The 19,026-nt window shown below is 38.8% G+C and overlaps 1 protein-coding gene across 20 annotated transcripts in view; it reads right to left on the bottom strand.

Moving 5' to 3' along the window:
* The window catches only part of EPB41L2 (erythrocyte membrane protein band 4.1 like 2), a 209,702-nt gene that overhangs the window by 95,193 nt on the left and 95,483 nt on the right, over positions 1 to 19,026 (bottom strand). For 19 of the 20 annotated variants that reach the window (XM_070796163.1, XM_019967433.2, XM_019967431.2 and 16 more), the window contains exons 2-3: positions 15,522 to 15,985; positions 14,556 to 14,774 (exon numbers count right to left, since the gene is read on the bottom strand). In XM_070796163.1, the coding sequence (XP_070652264.1) occupies positions 14,556 to 14,774; positions 15,522 to 15,971 (669 nt within the window). In that variant the 5' untranslated portion in view covers positions 15,972 to 15,985. The remainder of the gene's footprint in view (positions 1 to 14,555; positions 14,775 to 15,521; positions 15,986 to 19,026) is intronic. The other variant, XM_019967427.2, reaches the window with a different exon arrangement.

Here is a 19,026-nt window from a genome sequence, read left to right on the forward strand (position 1 = left end):
TCAGATGGTCAACTCAAAGCCCCCCGATCTTACTTCTGCCCTAAAATGCAGAACGTGTGACATGTGACATCTGCTTGAAAATCAGAATCTTTTCCAACAGAAACAATATTTTTACATGGTAAGTGGGTTTCCATCAATCATTCCCTATCTTCAACTCCCATGCCCACCACTGTGAGGTCTGTAACATGTCTAAATGTAAATACTAAAGTCCATCATAACTTTTACAGAATCTGGAGTTAGTTTAACATTTCCTGGGAAATCTTAAGTAAAAACAACATGTGATTGATGAAATAATCTAATTGCAGGAGACTCAGGAATAAAATGTCTAAAATGTTAGTGGAAGAAAGGGCAGGCGGATTGGTGCATGAATGTGTATCCAGCAAATCTACGATCCAATCAGGCTTCCTGAAGGGGGAAGAACAGGGATAACTAAAAGTGGGAAGAAGCAAGCAGTATCACTAGAAAGAAGGATATCTGGCCTGAAAGCCTGTGGACAGACGTATTCACCCTCCAGGGTGGATCAAGCTACAGGAGGCTAAAGACGCCTGCTGTTATAATACTCCGTACTCTGCACTGCATGCTCATAAAGATCTCTTAAGATGTAGCATCTGAAATCACCTCAAGGCTTTCTTATTATGAAGGAAATAAATCTAAATGTTTATTCTTCCTAGCAGTTATCTCTCACAGTAAATTCATTTCCTGGCATTCTTATGTCTAAATGTAGGACTGGTCAACAAAGGCAGTTTTCCTCTGCCCCACTGTCTCACGCACAGTGAATGAAGAGTTAAAGTGTATCTTACTGCCGAGCATCAGATCCTCCAGTGAAATTCTCCCAAGTCCATTCTTGTTGAAGGACGCCCCCCACACCCAACATTGTCACCAATGTCCAGAAATGTTTGATGAACAAAGCCACAAACTTTATATAATAAGTACCTAATGACCCAAACCAAGTGAATAAAAACTAAATCATACCTATCATTGCCAAAAAATAATGTATTTTAAGTGGAATAGCATTTCCATTCTTTTACTTTGACCTCCGCTCTGCCCAATTAGAAACATACAAACAATAAAATGGACTATCTAGACACCTACCGGAAATAATGAGGCAAAAAAATGAAGACTAACAAAAAACGCCTGCACACAAACAACAAACAGGATCAAAACAGATGCCACTAATGCTGCTACAACCAAGTCAAAGACTTTTTATAATGAGATATCCAGAAAACTTCCGGGCAACTTTGATATGTGCTATTCTAAGGGGAAGAGCTCACTTCACTTTATCCTGAGGATAACACAGGCTCATTGTTCAGATTTTCCTAAGCAGAAAATGGACTTCTAATTAGAGACAGTACACTAAAATACACATTTAGCTCTGCTCCCTATGGAAGCTACTCTAAAATGATGTGGTGTGTGCACACCAGGGCATATGCACATATTCTTCCCCTCTCCCCCGACAATGGAAAGGAGAAAGAGAATGGGATTAATGCCAACAAAATTTTGGAAAGTAGACTGGAAAAGGGTAAATGATAGTCTCCATGAAGTTTTTTTTTTATATTTTATGCTCTCTTTGCAACCTCTCCTATGGGTGGAAACCCACCTCTTCTTAATATTTGGAAGAAGTGAAGAGATGAATCCATTTGAACACCGATGGTATTCGGGCTCTGCAAGATGAGAGAACTCCTAGTGAAAGCCAAACCGCAGAGAGCCCAGGCCAAAAATGACAACACTGGCCAGGCAAAGCATGGCTTGCCCTTAACAAAGTTTATTATTATTATGTTTTCTTGACATAGAAGGAAGTAGGCATTTAAGACTTTTCCTATAACCCCAAAATTCTGGTTGGCTTTTATTATTTAACCATTCTCAAGTTAAAAAATGTATTAGGCTAGGTATTGTTGAGATTCCCTAAATATCATTGTTGTTTAGTCACTAAGCCATGTTGGACTCTTCTGCAATCCCACGGACGGTAGCCCACCAGGCTCCTCTGCCTAGGGGATTTCTCAGGCAAGAATACTGGAGTGTGATACCATTTCCTTCTCCAGGTGATCTTCCCAACACAGGGACTGAACCCACAACTCTGCATTGACAGGCGGGTTCTTTGCCACTGAGCCACCAGGGAAGCCCTTCCTAAATAATGATGTTGTTCTTCAGTCGTGGCACCCGACTCCAGTACTCTTGCCTGGAAAATCCCATGGATGGAGGAGCCTGGTAGGCTGCAGTCCATGAGATCGCTAAGAGTCAGACAGGACTGAGCGACTTCACTTTCACTTTTCACGTTCATGCACTGGAGAAGGAAATGGCAACCCTCTCCAGTGTTCTTGCCTGGAGAATCCCAGGGACAGGGGAGCCTGGTGGGCTACCGTCTATGGGGTCACACAGAGTCGGACACGACTGAAGTGACTTAGCAGTTCAGTCGCTAAGTCGTGTCCAACTCTTTGTGACCCCATGGAGTATTGCACACCAAGTTTCCTGTCCTTGACTATCTTTCGGAGTTTGCTCAAACTCATGTCCACTGAATCAGGGATGCTATCCAACAGCCTCATTCTCTGTCACCCCCTTCTCTTCCTACCCTAAATACTGGGTTGGCCAAAAGTTCTGTTAACTTTTTGGCCAACCCAATACCTCATTCTTCAAAGTTAAAGAGTCTTTCTCCTCAATGTAAGATTTTCTTACCAACTCCAGCCCATAATAACTTGGCACTTCTGCACTTGTATTTATCTAAACCAAAAACAGTATTTAAATCAACTATGCATGTATTTTTATTTCACATGAAAAGTTTATCTCTGAAAGTAAAACCTATAAGCAATTTAAGAGGACAAGAAAAAAAAAACCAATATTGGGGGACAAAAATTACTTCTAAACTCACAATATGTATTTAAATGAATACTACTCGAGACCAAATTCATAAACACTGTGGAAATATGACATCCTTGACTTTCTATTTTTCTTAGAAATTACATATCATCACTAATGGAGGTCCCTGGAGGAGGCAATGGCAACCCACTTCAGTATTCTTGCTGGGATAATCCCATGGAGAGAGGAGCCTGGCAGGCTACAGTCCATGGCAGCACAAATAGTCAGACATGACTAAGCAACTGAGCACACACAATGGAGGTCAGTAACCAGTCAATAAAATAACTTTTAAGAAGTGAAAGCTTTAAAATCTTTTTGTCCAGCTTTTCCTATTATTCATTTTGAATAGGCAACTCAGCATAAATCTGTGAAAACTATAACTGCTTAAAAAACAACAGTGACTAAAACTGTTAGATTATAGAAAGAGGCTGACCAGAGAAGCACACCACATTTTTCTAAGTATTATTTTAAGAAACTGCCAAGTACCGTTCGCATTCAAACTTACTTCAAAAAGTGTAAGCAGCAAACTTCTGTAGGCTAGCAGATTCTCTGTAAACTATTCGCCTAGAATGAATTTTGACATTTGATTCAGACAGGCTTTCTGTGCTATAGAAAAAAAAAGCTTATTAGAGCATTCCTATCTGACTCAGTTTAAATTGCTGCTGACAGAAATATGAAAAGAGATCAATGGATATAACAAGCAGATCCTGGTAAGACTTAGATTAAGTTTCCTTCCTATGTTAATAACTAAATGGTGCACAAACTCAGACAACTTCAAAACAGGTTTAAAGGCCAGAATCTGCAAATATAACACACAGTTATGAAAAGTAGTTCAGTTGGTAGTTTTGAGGCTGTCTCTCCAGAGTATAAAAAGAAAAAAAAAAAAAGAATAATATTCTTAATCATAACTGTTCTAACAGAGTTTATGTAAAACTCTGCTACAGAATATAACAAATATAAAAATGGCAATCTGAAAGATCATCTACAAGTACTTTCATCATTTAGCCACTTTGCCTGACTAATTCAGCAGCTTTGTATAGGCCACATTTTATTATGTTACATTGCCTTCAACCCCTTTAATATGCAAATGCTAGCATACTTTATTGTGTGTGTGCTCAGTCTCTGAGTTCTGAATGTAGCCCACCAGGCTCCTCTTTCCATGGAATCTTCCAGACAAGAATACTGGAGCGGGTTGCCATTTTCTACCCCAGGGGATCTTCCTGACCCAGGGATTGAACCCACGTCTCCAGCTTGGCAGACGGATTCTCTACCACTGAGTCACCTGGGAAGCCCAGCGTACTGTATCGCAGTGCTGTAAATAGCGATGATAAATTCTGCGCATGTTTCCCCTTAGTCACCGAGTCGTGATCCTGCTGTGGAAAGGATGGATGGAAAGAACAACCTCAGCTCGAGCTTCTGTGAAATAAATTAAATGCTCACGGGTAAAGGCCAGATTCTCAAATCTCTGTTCCCCTATTCAAGCTCCTGCACTCAATCTCCATCGAAATCTTAGTGGGAGTGGGAATAGGAAGATAGGATTAAGGAGGAGAATATTTGGCAAAATTTCCTAATGGCTGAGAAATAAAAACTCTGTCAGAAACATCTTTAATTTGCTCAGGAAAACACTGGAAAAGAGATTGGAAATAAGAGAGTAATGAAAACAGAGGGATTCTGAACAGAATCGGTTTAACAAAAGATACTTTGTTTTTTGTTGAATGAGAAATAAAATTACCCCTCATTTGATGAACTCTGAAAAGGAGTTAACATTTTTTAATACCTACTTACCTGAGAGAGCGAGAAAATGTATCTGAACAGATTTTAAAGTGCAAAACTTATTCTGAAAATGATTTCCCCCACCATTTCAAATGTTATTCAACTATCAAATAACTGTCATTCCAAAACAGGAGAAACAAAAAAATTTCAAAGATCTGTTGCCCAGTAACTATCACCCTTAGGTGAAAGGAAGAACTTATTAAGTAGTAAATTACCTGTGCGTCAGCTTGCCTGGCAGCACGTGTGAGAAAGGGGCAGAAGTGTGTGCCGCCCTCAAAATTACATCAGGATGTTTACTCATCGTGAGCGGTGAGCTTCAAGTGTCAAGTTTAATACTTTCAGAAACCACCGACACAAGGGCAAAAAAGGCAATCCCCCGATTTTGAAACCACAAGTTGGGAAGACAAAGGAGAGAGCATGTGGTTGAATTCTTGACTACTGAGAAATTAAAACCATAACATTTTTTTTTAGTTTACTCAACAGAAAAGAGGAGCATTAGAGAAAAAAGAGGCAGGGAGTAAGGTGTTAACTTTACTCTCCTCTTCAAGCCCAGGCTATACCCAGCCAGCCAGCCATCTGACCTACAGCAGTTCAGATTCACATGAAAAACTCTGGGAGTCTGCTTTCCCTCTAGGGCCAAGACCACTCCTTATCCACTTCGGCATCGCTCTCACGCCCAGTCAGTTCATAGCCTTTACAGAAATTTGATAAATCATTTTCATTTATTTAAGCCCATGAAGTGTTTCTCCAAGAAGTTAGCCTACTGTTTCTAAGCACTTAAAAAGCAGTGCAGCTGTGAACAGAAGTAGTAATATGAGAGGGTGGAGGATTATACATACATACAACAGTGATCTTTCTTTTCTAACTGGAGAGGATGGAGAGGAGAACTGGGAACAAGCAAACACAATCGTTTAGCTTAGATAAGAAGGATAAAAACTTTAAATAGTACAGGAAAGCAGAGAGAAATAAAAAATTAACATTTTATGAGTAGCGCTAGAGGCGAGGCAAAGTTCTGTGTTAATGCCCTATGGAGAGAGAAAAGAAAGTTATTTTTCTCAAGGAATTAACAATACAGGTTAAAAAACAACACAGCGATGAAAAGAAATCAAAAAGTAACAAAGAGTTTAACTGATGTTCAACACAACAATACAAGAGACTCTTTCACAAGGCAGCACATGATTAATTGCCCAATTATTGGTGCAAACAAGTTCAGAGGAAGAAAAAACATCCAGAAAGCTGGATTTAAGCTAGACATTAAAAGACAGGGAAGAAGCGTGCGGATGGGGAAGTGAAATGGCAGAGATGATCTGGGTCAGAAACCAGAAGAAAGGACAGACAATTCAGTGCCTGATTAGAAGACCAATTTGGCTGGAAGGAGAAAGCACAGAAAATCCTGTAGTAACGGATCTAAAGACAGTCTGAGGGCGTAACAGTGTCCTGAGGCCCAGCTAATGAGCCTGCTTTGCACCTGTGAACCCCTGTGTCCTTCAAGCTAGGCCAAAGCATTAAACTACTCTCAAAGCATGGAAGCCTGTTCCCATTTACTAAATAAAAATTACTAGATAGAATCATTGCCTTAAATTCCCTCTTTGAGCTAAAGGGATAAATGAACAACTAGCCAGAGACATTCCATCTGGACCTATGTCACTGGAATTTCAAATTGCATACAATATATGCCAACTAAATTGTTCACGGTTCTATTTAAGTCATATTTAAATCCAATACTATTTTACAGGGGTTTAGAGAGGAACACAACTTCCAGATCTTCTCCAAGGATACTACTTCTGCTACTAAGTTGCTTCAGTCATGTCTGACTCTGTGCGACCCCATAGACGGCAGCCCACCAGGCTCCCCCGTCCCTGGGATTCTCCAGGCAAGAACACTGGAGTGGGTTGCCATTTCCTTCTCCAATGCATGAAAGTGAAAAGTGAAAGTGAAGTCACTCACTCATGTCCAACTCTTCCCGACCCCATGGACTGCAGCCTACCAGGCTCCTCTGTCCGTGGAATTTTCCAGGCAAGAGTACTGGGATACAGATAGTTAAAACTATTTAACTAGTAAACCTAATAAGGGTCAATTATAGAAATCTGAAAGAACAGCCTTGAAGGATGTCAGCAGACATAAACAATCAAGTAAATAAATAAAACATTTAAAAGCAATGATATCAAATTGCATTTCTGAGGCCAGTACTCTACAGAGGAAAGGCAAGAAGACCTTGACACCATTCTGCTGCCTGATAAGTAGTTTTTATCAACAGAACACTGACGAAGAGAGCCTACATTCTGATAGCTTTATTCACAGCACTGAGAAAAAATGGCACTCACATTCCTATGTGGGCAAGAACAATGCCCTCAATTCTCAGACAAAATCAACACGTGGGAACGACTTTCAGATGCCAGAGGAAAATGTGAGCAACTCGAACTCAGAATGCGTATTCACTCATGCTTCCCAAGTATTACAGGCACTTTCACATTTATTTTCAGACTTCTTATATATATACACACACACACACACACACACACACACACACACCAGCTGTAGTAAAGCCAGTTCAATCCTAGAAATAGAGGAAACAAATACTTTCATTCTTAATCTGCAATCTTAGAATAGAAGAAAAAAGAGGAAGTGACTTCTCCAAGACATCCAACGAGCCAAAAGAAAACACAGATCTCCTGATGCTATACCCATAGCTCCAACTAACTCTTATTGTACTCCTCCTTAGAGGAAAGAGCCCTGCTGTTTTAACACATCAAGTATGTAAATAACTTCAGTGGCAATATCACAAGAGTCCTTCTATAGGGGTGTCTCTGGAACCAGCATGCAGAGTATAGGAGACACCCCAAAATTCTTAAAATTTAAATTCTGATAACAAAGGAGTTTCTCACATAGCATTATATTTCTCAGTGAGATAAAAACAGACATATCAGAGAACAGAAATTATAAATTTTCTTTATGAGAAAATCATAATCTTCAATGAAAAGATTTTTTTCAAAAAGAATTTGAGATAGTTTATTATCAGGATGATAAACTAGTATAAAATGTAAATTATAATTTTTACTAACTTTAATTTAAAAAATACTTCACACAAAACTTTGGAACAAATGCACAGACTCAGCCTTGCATCAAAATTAATGCATGGCCTAGGCTGCAGAAATAACATTAACTGAACTCAAGCCATTTCCATATTGTTTTACACTTAAGTAAAATCATTCTCCAAAAATGCACCATTATCCAATACTTATGCTCCAAATATTGTGTGTGAAGCATTTTTTTTTCCACATAGTATTAGCACACACTCTCTTTCTTCAAAAGAATACAGACTTCAAAGATAACAGTGTTTGAAAACGATGCTGCCATGGCTCCCTGGGTAGTCTTCACTTTCCTGAGGTTCGAGAATACATTCAAATGGCCCACAGGAAAAAAAATACAGAAGCAGTGAGCCAAGAAAGGAAGGGGCAGGGAGGATAAAAAAAAATGCATATGTGGAAAGAAAGAAACTGAAGTCGCTCAGTCGTGTCTGACTCAGTCGTGTCTCATAGGGGTCCATGCAACCCCATGGACCGTAGCTTACCAGGCTCCTCTGTCCATGGGATTTTCCAGGCATGAATACTAGAGTGGGTTGCCATTTCCTTTTTCAGGGGATCTTCCCAACCCAGGGATCAAACCTGGGTCTCCTGCATTGGAGGCAGACAATTAACCATCTGAGCCCCCTGGGAAGTCCTGGATATGTGGAGATCTCTCTATTTTAAGCAAATAATCTGAAGCAGATACGATATTAAGACACCAAACAAAAATACCCCCAAGAACTATGTTTCTTGATTTTTAAAATTTATTCAGTTAATACAGTAACACTGACATTAAATGATATAACAGTGCTGCTTTCGTTAACCAAAGGTACTGACAGATACAAAAACAGGAAACTGTCTAACTTTCCCAATGCTCTAATAACATTGATTAAACTGTATCTATAAAGACTACTATGCTATACATCATAACCAATGCAGTGGATAAAAAAGTCTCCCTTAAATTATTATAGTCATATTCTAAAATCAAGTAGCATTCTTAATTTTGCTAGGTCTTATATATTAACAACTGTAAACCTCTGGTCCATTTCTTCTCAGCCCCTTTTCACTCTACTGGTCAGTTTAAATCCTCTTATTCTGACATTTGTGGCCTTGTAGAACCTCATCCTCCTCTACAAGGTTCTTATAAGTTAGGATGTTCCAACTCAAGACTTCCTAAACAGGCCATGCTTTCCTCTACTGCTGCAGGTGCCCTAAGTGAGGACATTAAGGCCATCTTCAGTGGGTGTGCTATAATCTAAAATTCTAGTTGAAAATTAGATACATGTACATACAGAAAGGAAAAAAAGCAAGCAATAACTATAGGCATCTAAAAAGCCATGAAAGACATAACTATCATCTTTAATGACAGTAAACAACTGGAAACAAATCTAATCTCCCCGGCCAAAGTAAAAGTATTTATTTCCCACAATGTGTTCATTTCCTTAAGTACTTTCGAGTTCATTAATCGTTGCAGTTTCCCACAACATACTTCCCCCCAAGCAGTCCTCAGACACCAATTTCCGGTACAGAGCTACAGAATGAGAGAGAAGCAGCATCAGCACATCACCCCATCTGTCTGAGGTCAGTGCTGGAACTGGGGAACAGAGCATGCTCAAGCCACGTGACAGCTGCCTTCAGGCTCTGCTCCTGAAGAGGAAGTGACAGCAGTGTGATTCAGGATCGGACACATTCTAAGGATACTAAGAACTCACAAGAACCAAGATAGGAAAGAGAACTGGATAAAACAGAAATTAATCAGAAGCGGGAATGCCACTTATAATGTTGGCATGGTTACGACAACTACCGTGACACTGAGGAACTATGCAGCCTCTGGTCACATATAAAGTTGCTGCCTAGGATTCCAGTGAACTGTCGGTACATAAAATCTGCTAAGGGGTCACATCACTGAAGTCTATTCAAATTCCATTTCCTTTGTACTTGACAGAAAAAAAAAAGTTTACTCAACATTTATATGCTGTAAGCTTTTTCAGATTTATCTATTGTCCTCAAAAGCTCATTCTTATGATGGTAATATTTACTAATTAGTTATTAGCTGAAAAGACAATCTATAAATTAATACAGTCATTGAAATAAAGACTCCTCTACTTCTCTAATCAATTAAGCTGACCCATAATGGGATGAGAAAATATTAGGAACTGAATGACAATTAAAAGTACAGTATTTTAAAACTTGTGCACCCAAAAAGAGATACCTGAAGGGAATATTAGAGCCCTGAAAACATACATTTTTTTTTTTTTCCAAATACTCAATTCAAGAAATTGGGGATAAAGAACAGAATAATTCCAAGGGAAAAAACAAAGAATAAAATTTACAAAACAGAAAAGAAACAAACAAAACCAAGCTGTTTCTTTGAAAGAAAAGATTTAAATAGTTAACTCTATATCAAAAATAATGAAGAAAATGCAAATAACACAAGAAATTAGAAAGAAATCAAAATCAAAAGTACAAGGTAAGAACACTATGAACAACTTCATAGGTTTGTCAAGTTACATGAAATGGGCAGTTTCCACTAAAAACATGAATTACTACAACTGATTAAACCAGAAACAGACTACCGGAAAACCAAATCAATGATTTAATAAAACAAAAAAACCTCCCAAATCCATTTTTCCCAGAAAAGGGTCACCAGCCCAAGACAGTTTTAAAGGCAAGTTCTACCAGATCTCCAAAGAACAGTTAAATCCCTAATTTACCAAAACTTTTTTTTAGAGAATATTAAAGGCAAGCAACTCTAAAAGCTAGTACATAATCCAGATAACAAAATCTGATGAAGACGATTTGATAAAAGAAAGTTAAAAATAATATATGCAAAAAACATAGGTTAAAAATACAAAATCAATGTCAAACGATCACAAGTATCTATGTTAGGAATTCAAAGATAGCTTCACATTAGAAAACATTAATATGTTACATTAACAGATTAAAAAATCACGATCCTCTCAGCTGATACAGAAAATACATTAGAAAAGATTCACTACCTAGTCATGTCTTTTACCATCTATTCACAAAACTTTCTAGTTTAATCCTGCTGCTGCTGCTGCTAAGTCGCTTCAGTCGTGTCGGACTCTGTGCGACCCCAGAGACGGAAGCCTATCAGGCACCCCCGTCCCTGGGATTCTCCAGGCAAGAACACTGCAATGGGTTGCCATTTCCTTCTCCAATGCATGAAAGTGAAAAGTGAAAGTGAAGTCGCTCAGTCATGTCCGACTCTTAGCGACCCCATGGACTGCAGCCTACCAGGCTCCCCATCCATGGGATTTTCCAGGCAAGAGTACTGGAGTGGGGTGCCATTGCCTTCTCCAGTTTAATCCTAGAAACTAGGAAAAGAATATCCTGAATCTGAAAAAGAATGTCTATCTTTTTTTTTAATCCTAGAGCAATCCTAGAAAACTACACTTACAAAAAGTTGCTCAGGCTCTTGAGTAAATTGTAGGATTATTTCCATGTTTTCAATTATTTACCAAGCTCTTCCTGTGATGGGCTCGGGCTTGCCCACCTACCTATTAACCACAGGACTTACTTGGCCAATGAGATATAAGTAGTATATCTTATATCTATATATATTAAGATATACTACTTCCAAGCAGAAGATTCAAGGACCACAGTGTGGTTCCACTGTGTTTTCTTTCCCTCTACTGTGAGAGCATTGTTTCCCATGTAGAGGATACGCATTTAGTCTTGATTCAAAAATCAAGAAGACATGGAGCAGAGCCCACACCCAACTCATCAAGGGCATATAACACGAGCAAGGATAAACCACTGTCATTATACATCCAGAAGATCTGGAGGCTATTATTGTAATATAACCTAGTAAAAGTTGACAGTAATCAAGTAAGCGCTAATTAAAATTTTGAGATATTTCACATCACTATGATAGGTTGAAATTAATCTAATAACAAAAAGTGAAGGTGACAATGTGGAAAAGTCAAACAGTGGTTGCTGGTTGGAATTTAGACTGGCACAACCACTTTGCCAAATCTAGGAAAACTGAAGAAGTAAAACTACATCATACCAATTCTACTCCTAGGTGTTCTACCTGAAAAAACTCTTGCACAAATAAACAAGGAAACATATATAATAATGTTCACTGAAGCACTGATTGCTAAAAATATATAAAAGAGATAGTTCCCCAGCAGGAATGGATAAACTGGGTTAGTCATTCAAAAGCACACTATATAGCAGATGAAATGAATAAAGTAGGTTTACACATGATAAAACAAGAAATGCATAGTAACAAAGAGATGGGACACTTTAGCAACATCTTTAGTGTTATTTATTTTTACAATATCTAAAACACATGGCTAAATGATGAATCTGGTTAAAACTTTTATGGTGAATATACAACTATTATTACTATATTTTTGTATTTTTAAATATGTCATGACTTTTTAAAAAGACAGAGAACAAAAATAGATTTAAACCATAAAGCACACTGGTCAATCACAAGGTTTGGTGATATAAAGCACTTCAGAGACGACAGGGGCCTTCTAGACTATCTAAGTGACATTATATTCTAAAGATGAAGTCAATTTCTGGGCCTCAGTTTGACACACAGAGATGGAGTAAATGATTCAAGGTCACAAAACAAGTTATCAACAAGTTCATTCTTAAAATCTAGACTTCCTAACTTCTAGGATAGGTAGGAAAAACGAGGGACATGTGATCAAACAGTGCAGCTGAGTCAAGTTCAGAACACCATTCTTTTGTTTTTTATTGTCCCTACCCTTACTCTTGAGACACACTGTATTGTTCTCTCTGTGAGAGCTCTAAGGATTTTTAATCATCTGTTGCTATTCCTTTTCTCAAAACAACTAAAATATGAGAACAATTGTAGCTAAATGAATAAAATAAGTTCTACCTAACACTGGCACCCCACTCCAGTACTCTTGCCTGGAAAATCCCATGGACGGAGGAGCCTGGTAGGCTGTGGTCCATGGGGTCGCTAAGAGTCGGATACGACTGAGTGACTTCACTTTCACTTTTCACTTTCATGCATTGCAGAAGGCAACCCACTCCAGTGTTCTTGCCTGGAGAATCCCAGGGATGGGGGAGCCTGGTGGGTTGCCGCCTATGCGGTCACACAGAGTCGGACATGACTGAAGTGACTTAGCAGCAGCAGCAGCAACTAATACAAAGATAAGTAAGGACTATCAAGCACTGATCTTAAGAGTTCAGTGGTCAGGTTCAAAACTTTCACAGTCAAGGTCTGGAATCCTGATTCAATCACTAAATAGCTATGAAATTTGGGTAAGTTACTTAACCTCTTTAAAGTCTTGTATTCCTGATGTGAAGAGCTGACTCATTTGAAAAGACCCTGATGCTGGGAAAGATTGAGCCCAGGAAGAGAAGAAAATGACAGAGGATCACTTGGATGACATCACCGACTCAGTGGGCATGAGTTTAAGTAAACTCCAGGAGTTGGTGATGGACAGGGAGGCCTGGCGGGCTACAGTCCATGGCGTCTCAAAGAGTTGGACACGACTGAGCAACTGAACTGAACTGAAGATGGGGAATATCCATAATAATACCTATCTCATATAGAGTCTTGTCAGTATTACATGAGACAACCCATTTAAAGCTCTTGACATAATTCTTCAACAAACATTAGCTATTAGTATATGCCATAGTAGGCCCTAGTAGCTCAGCTGATAAAGAATCAGCCTGCAACACAGGCAATCCCAGTTCGACTCCTGGGTTGGGAAGATCCCTTGGAGAAGAGAATGGCTATCCACTCCAGTGTTCTTAGGTTTCCCTGGCGGCTCAGACGGTAAAGAATTCACCTACCATGCAGGAGACCTGAATTCGATCCCTGGGTTCGGGAAGATCCCTGGAGGAGACATGCCAACCTACTCCAGTACTCTTGCCTGGAGAATCCCCATGGACAGAAGAGCCTGGCAGGCTACAGTCCATGGGGTCACAAAGAGTTGGACACAACAGAGCAACTAAGCATAACACAGCAAAGTACACATCATGTAAATAAAGTAATTAGGCTATGAAAAGTAACAAACTTTGGATTATCATAAAATTACAGGCATTAAATGCTTTTAAAAAATTACATTGACTTTGGTCAGCATCAGTGCTAATCAACTATATGTTTTGCAAATCAAGAGTGTCTTTTAATTAAATGAGCTACATTTTAAATCATTACCTGACTCAGGATGAAAACACTTGAGGTTAAACTGCTAAAATTTCATTACCCTGAAATTTCAACCTACTGCAATGTTTCTCAACTGAAACACTTATGGCCACAGGTAATTTCAAGCTATATAATGCCCTTTCAGAATGGACACCAGCCAATACACATGATCAATACAGCCTGACAGAACATCGGTCCTGCTTACCTTAAAGGGTCAGGAACTACTGTTTCTAATAGAAATAATGACCCTCTCCTGTGTTTTCGGAGAAGGCAATGGCACCCCACTCCAGTACTCTTGCCTGGAAAACCCCATGGATGGAGGAGCCTGGTAGGCTGCAGTCCATGGGGTCGCTAAGAGTCAGACACAACTGAGCAACTTCCCTTTCACTTTTTACTTTCATGCATTGGAGAAGGAAATGGCAACCCATTGCAGTGTTCTTGCCTGGAGAATCCCAGGGACGGGGGAGCCTGGTGGGCTGCCGTCTATGGGGTCACACAGAGTCGAACACGACTGAAGTGACTTAGCAGCAGCAGCCTGTGTTTTCTTCGTTTTGGTTTTTTTTTTTTTCCTTTTTAATGTTAAATTTTGACAACTAGTTCATAGGAACACAAAACTCTATTCACAGTGCCAGGCCACAAATGAAGGCAGAGGATACTTTTGCTGCCATTCCACACATCAAGACAGCTCTCCACCCAGCACCTTGACTCACCTCCAGGTCGCAGCTGTACTCAGAGCCATCCAGGAGCGTCACTTTACACTGGACAGTTTTGGTCTTCTTGGGAGCTTTCAGAGAGGCCTTCTCTGCTCTTAGCTCATTGGTCTGCACTTCCTTTGTCTCCCTTTTTGCTGCTTCATCCATAAATTCTGCTTCCTGTATTTCCTTCACCTTCTCTTCTTCTCTCTCCTTACTTACTTCTTCAACAAGCTGCTGAGGGGGGAAAAAAAAAATTAAATCCATAGTAAAGGTGACCAATTTGCAGAACATGACACACACTAAAAAGAAAGATCTTTAGTAAGAACTGTGATTTATGGTAAACACCGTGAGCCTGAGATTTTAAAAGATTTTGAAACTTTGTCAGAAAGGGTATTTCACCGCATCTCTCCCCCAATCCACTGCCGATTTTCTTATTTTGCCACTTTGGCAACATCAGAATTAAATGAGTAAAAGAAACTATGTCCCAGCAATGACATTTAAATACCATGTTAAATAATAAAACTCCTAATTATAATTACATAACCATGGCAAAACTTAGGCTTCAACAGGCAACCAAAATGCATACACATACAAATCTACTTCTTCCTACCCCTTAAACACTTAAATAAATCAAAGATACAAAAGTGTGTATTATTTAAGAAGCGAGGTGATCCTTGCCTGAGAGTACTTGTCTAACCCTAAAATGAATAAATATGACTTTTTTATGATCTGCATATACAGGGGATTTTTTTTTTTTTTTTTTTTGCTTTATTTTGAAAGCTTTAAAAGGAATAACAGGAGAATGTTGTGGTAGACCCTCCAAGATCCATATTCCAGATACAGTAAGCCAAAGCAGTATCTGAATACAAGAAATCTGGAAATGGTTCAAAACAAATCCGTTCCGTTAACCTGGTTATGCCATCAAAGCCTTCACTTCCAGACAATCACTTCTCAAAATACTTGTGTCTCCTGACTGCTCACCAGAGGTTTCTCTTCCTTGACGTCAACCTTAATCTCCTGTTGTTTTCTCTGAGCTGTTTCTTCAGCATCACCCTTGGCCCGCCTTTCTTCTTCAGGAAGAGATTCCTCCTTGTCTAAAACCTGTTCTCCCACAACAGGTTGGGCAGGCTCTTTTTTATCTCCTCCATCTTTGGCCGCTACTAAGGTATAGGACTTTTGTTTCTTAAGCCAAGGGGGTATGAATCGAGAAATCCCCCGGCTCTCAGACGGATCTTTCTCTTTCTTCTGGCGGCGTGGGCTACTTTGGCTTTCAGCTGGAGGAGATGATTGGGAACCTTTTTCCTCCTCTGGATCAGATGTCTGATTCTGCTGATTTTCTGCTACTTCTTTCGGTTTCTCCTTGGTTGCATCTGCTCCTAACTGGTCAGATTCCTTCTTCACTTCAGATGCGGAGCCCACTTCAGTAGTCATGGTCACAGCTTATTCTATAAACAAAACAAAACCACCAAGAGTTATTTTACAAACTCTCCCCATTTTAGTTTGGAGGCAAGGGGCAGGGTAAAGAAGGGTGGGGAGGGGAATGGCAGAAAGATGACAGGGAGAAAATACATTTTAAAAAAAAGGTTAAGACGCATAAGAGAAAATGGAGACTGCCATCCTTAATGTTTAGAAATCTCTATCAGAATCGAAGAACCAAAATAGCATCACAATAGACTTAACTGTGGTTAATTCTACAGTACAGAGAAAACTTCAAATCGTCAAGAGTTCTAGAAAAAGTAGTTATTGCTCAGTTTCATCTAGGTATGAAAAAATAATCCACTCCCCAAATTTTTAGGGAAAATTGCTTTTCTCTATACTTAGTTTTCCTCATTCACAATATTAAAGCTACTGATATTAAGCTACTCATAATGCTAGAAGACCCTGAGACATATTTCATTGCAATTTCACAAATTAAAATCAATATCTAAAGAAATGTTAGGTATAATAAAAATGAATTTTAAGTACTGGGTACCTAATTGTGAGAAAATTAAAATGAACACAAATACCTTTTTTGTTCCAATATTAAACCCCATAATTCACCATCAGTATCCCAATGTAAGTTAGTCTTTAAGAAAGGCACTAAAACTATAATCAAAACTCCAAAATTCCATACCACCGACCTCATACACAATTTTCTTAGTATATGTGATTATAGAAAAATATCTAGGGGTCCCAACTTAAACCAAATAAAGACATCATAGGAGTGAAGGAAATGCATCTAATATTCAATCCTTTTACAACTAATGAAAACAAAACTGAAATTAAATCTGAAAGTAACTCTTGGTCTAAAATTTACATAAAGAAAGAGGGACTTTCAAAGTATCACAGCACCACTGACATAAAAAAAAAATCAGGCAGGCACAGGAAAAGATGTTCAACATCATTAATCAAAGAAATGCACACTAAAACCACAATACACCTGTCAGAATGGCTATCTTCAAAAAGAACGCAAATAACGAATGCTGACATGGATGCTGAGAAAAAGGAACTCTCAAACACTGATGCTAGGAATGGAAACTGGTGCGACCACTGTGGAAAACAGTACAGAGGTTTCTCAAAACTCTGAAAGAATTACTGTGTGATTCAGCAATTTCACTTCTGGGTATATATCAGAAAGAAACAAACAAACACACTAATTTGGAAAGAAATACACACCCCAGTGTTCATAGCAGCATTATTTACAATTACCAAGTCATGGAAGCAACCTCCATACCCATCAATAGAAGGATGGATAAAGATGCAGTGTATACAGACAATGGAATACTCAAGTCACAAAAAAGAATGAAGTTTTTCCATTTGCATCTGGAGGGTACTAAGCTAAATGAAATAAGTCAGACAGAGAAAGATAAATAATGTATGATATCACTTACATGCGGAATCTAAAAAAATAGATTAGTGAATATAACAAAACAGAAACAGATTCACAGATACAGATAACAAATTAGCGGTTACCAGTGGTGAGTGTGGAGGGGGGACGGGCAGAATAGGGGTAAGGGATTAAGAAGTATAAACCACAGGGTACAAAATAAATAAGCTACGAGGATATATTATACAACACAGGGAATATAGCCAGTATTTTATAATAACTCTTCATGGAGTATAAACATTACAAATAATGAATCACTATGTTGTACACCTATAACTTACATAATACTGTACATCAACTATACTTCAATAAAAACAGTTTTTAAATTAAAAAAATGGGCAGGGACAGCAGACACTGCACGCTCTCCTTGCTTGCCCATGAGGAAAGTATTCAAAGGCCTGGCGCCCTGACCAATGGAAAATTTCACAGACATCTTCAAAAGTGGTACAAACTTGAAAAGTTCAAAAACAAAGTACACTGGATTTTTATTGTTTTAAGATTTATTGAAGTATAATTCACATACCATAAAATTCACCCTTTTAAACTATACAGTTAGTGATTCTAAGTATATTCAAAAACCGTTCTCTAATCCCAGAACATTTTCATCATCCCAAAAAGAAGCCCTGTGTCATTAATAGTTACTCTCCAACCCCCCCTTCCTGCAGCCCACTGAGATCACTAAACTACTTTCACTTTGTATAGATTTGCCTACTTGACATTTCAAATAAATGGAATCATACAATTTGTTGCATTTTCACTTAGCATAATGTTTTTAAGCTTCATCCATGTTGTAGTATGTATCAGTACTACACTTTTTTTAAATTATTCACCTCTTTTGCAAATTATATATCTGAGGAGTCCAATATCCAAAATAAACAAAGAACTCTTTTTTATGTATACAAAATATACAAATAGGAAAAGGAGTACGTCAAGGCTGTATATTGTCACCCTGCTTATTTAACTTCTATGCAGAGTACATCATGAGAAATGCTGGGCTGGAGGAAGCACAAGCTGGAATCAAGATTGCCAGGAGAAATATCAATAACCTCAGATATGTACCTTTATGGCAGAAAGTGAAAAACTAAAGAGCCTCTTGATGAAAGTGAAAGAGGAGAGTGAAAAAGTTGGCTTAAAGCTCAACATTCAGAAAACTAAGATTATGGCATCTGGTCCCATCACTTCATGGGAAATAGATGGGGTAACAGTGGAAACAGTGGCTGACTTTATTTTTCTGGGCTCCAAAATCATTGCTGATGGTGACTGCAGCCATGAAAATTAAAAGACGCTTACTCCTTGGAAGGAAAGTTATGACCAACCTAGACAGCACATTCAAAAGCAGAGACATTACTTTGTTAACAAAGGTCTGTCTAGTCAAGGCTATGGTTTTTCCAGTGGTCATGTATGGATGTGAGAGTTGGACTATAAAGGAAGCTGAGTGCCAAAGAATTGATGCTTTTGAACTGTGGTGTTGGAGAAGACTCTTGAGAGTCCCTTGGACTGCAAGGAGATCCAACCAGTTCATCCTAAAGGAGATCAGTCCTGGGTGTTCATTGGAAGGACTGACACTGAAGCTGAAACTCCAGTACTTTGGCCACCTGATGCGAAGAGCTGACTCGTTTG

The sequence above is a fragment of the Bos indicus genome, chromosome 9 (assembly GCF_029378745.1).
Source record: "Bos indicus isolate NIAB-ARS_2022 breed Sahiwal x Tharparkar chromosome 9, NIAB-ARS_B.indTharparkar_mat_pri_1.0, whole genome shotgun sequence".
Taxonomy (NCBI): Eukaryota; Metazoa; Chordata; class Mammalia; order Artiodactyla; family Bovidae; genus Bos; species Bos indicus.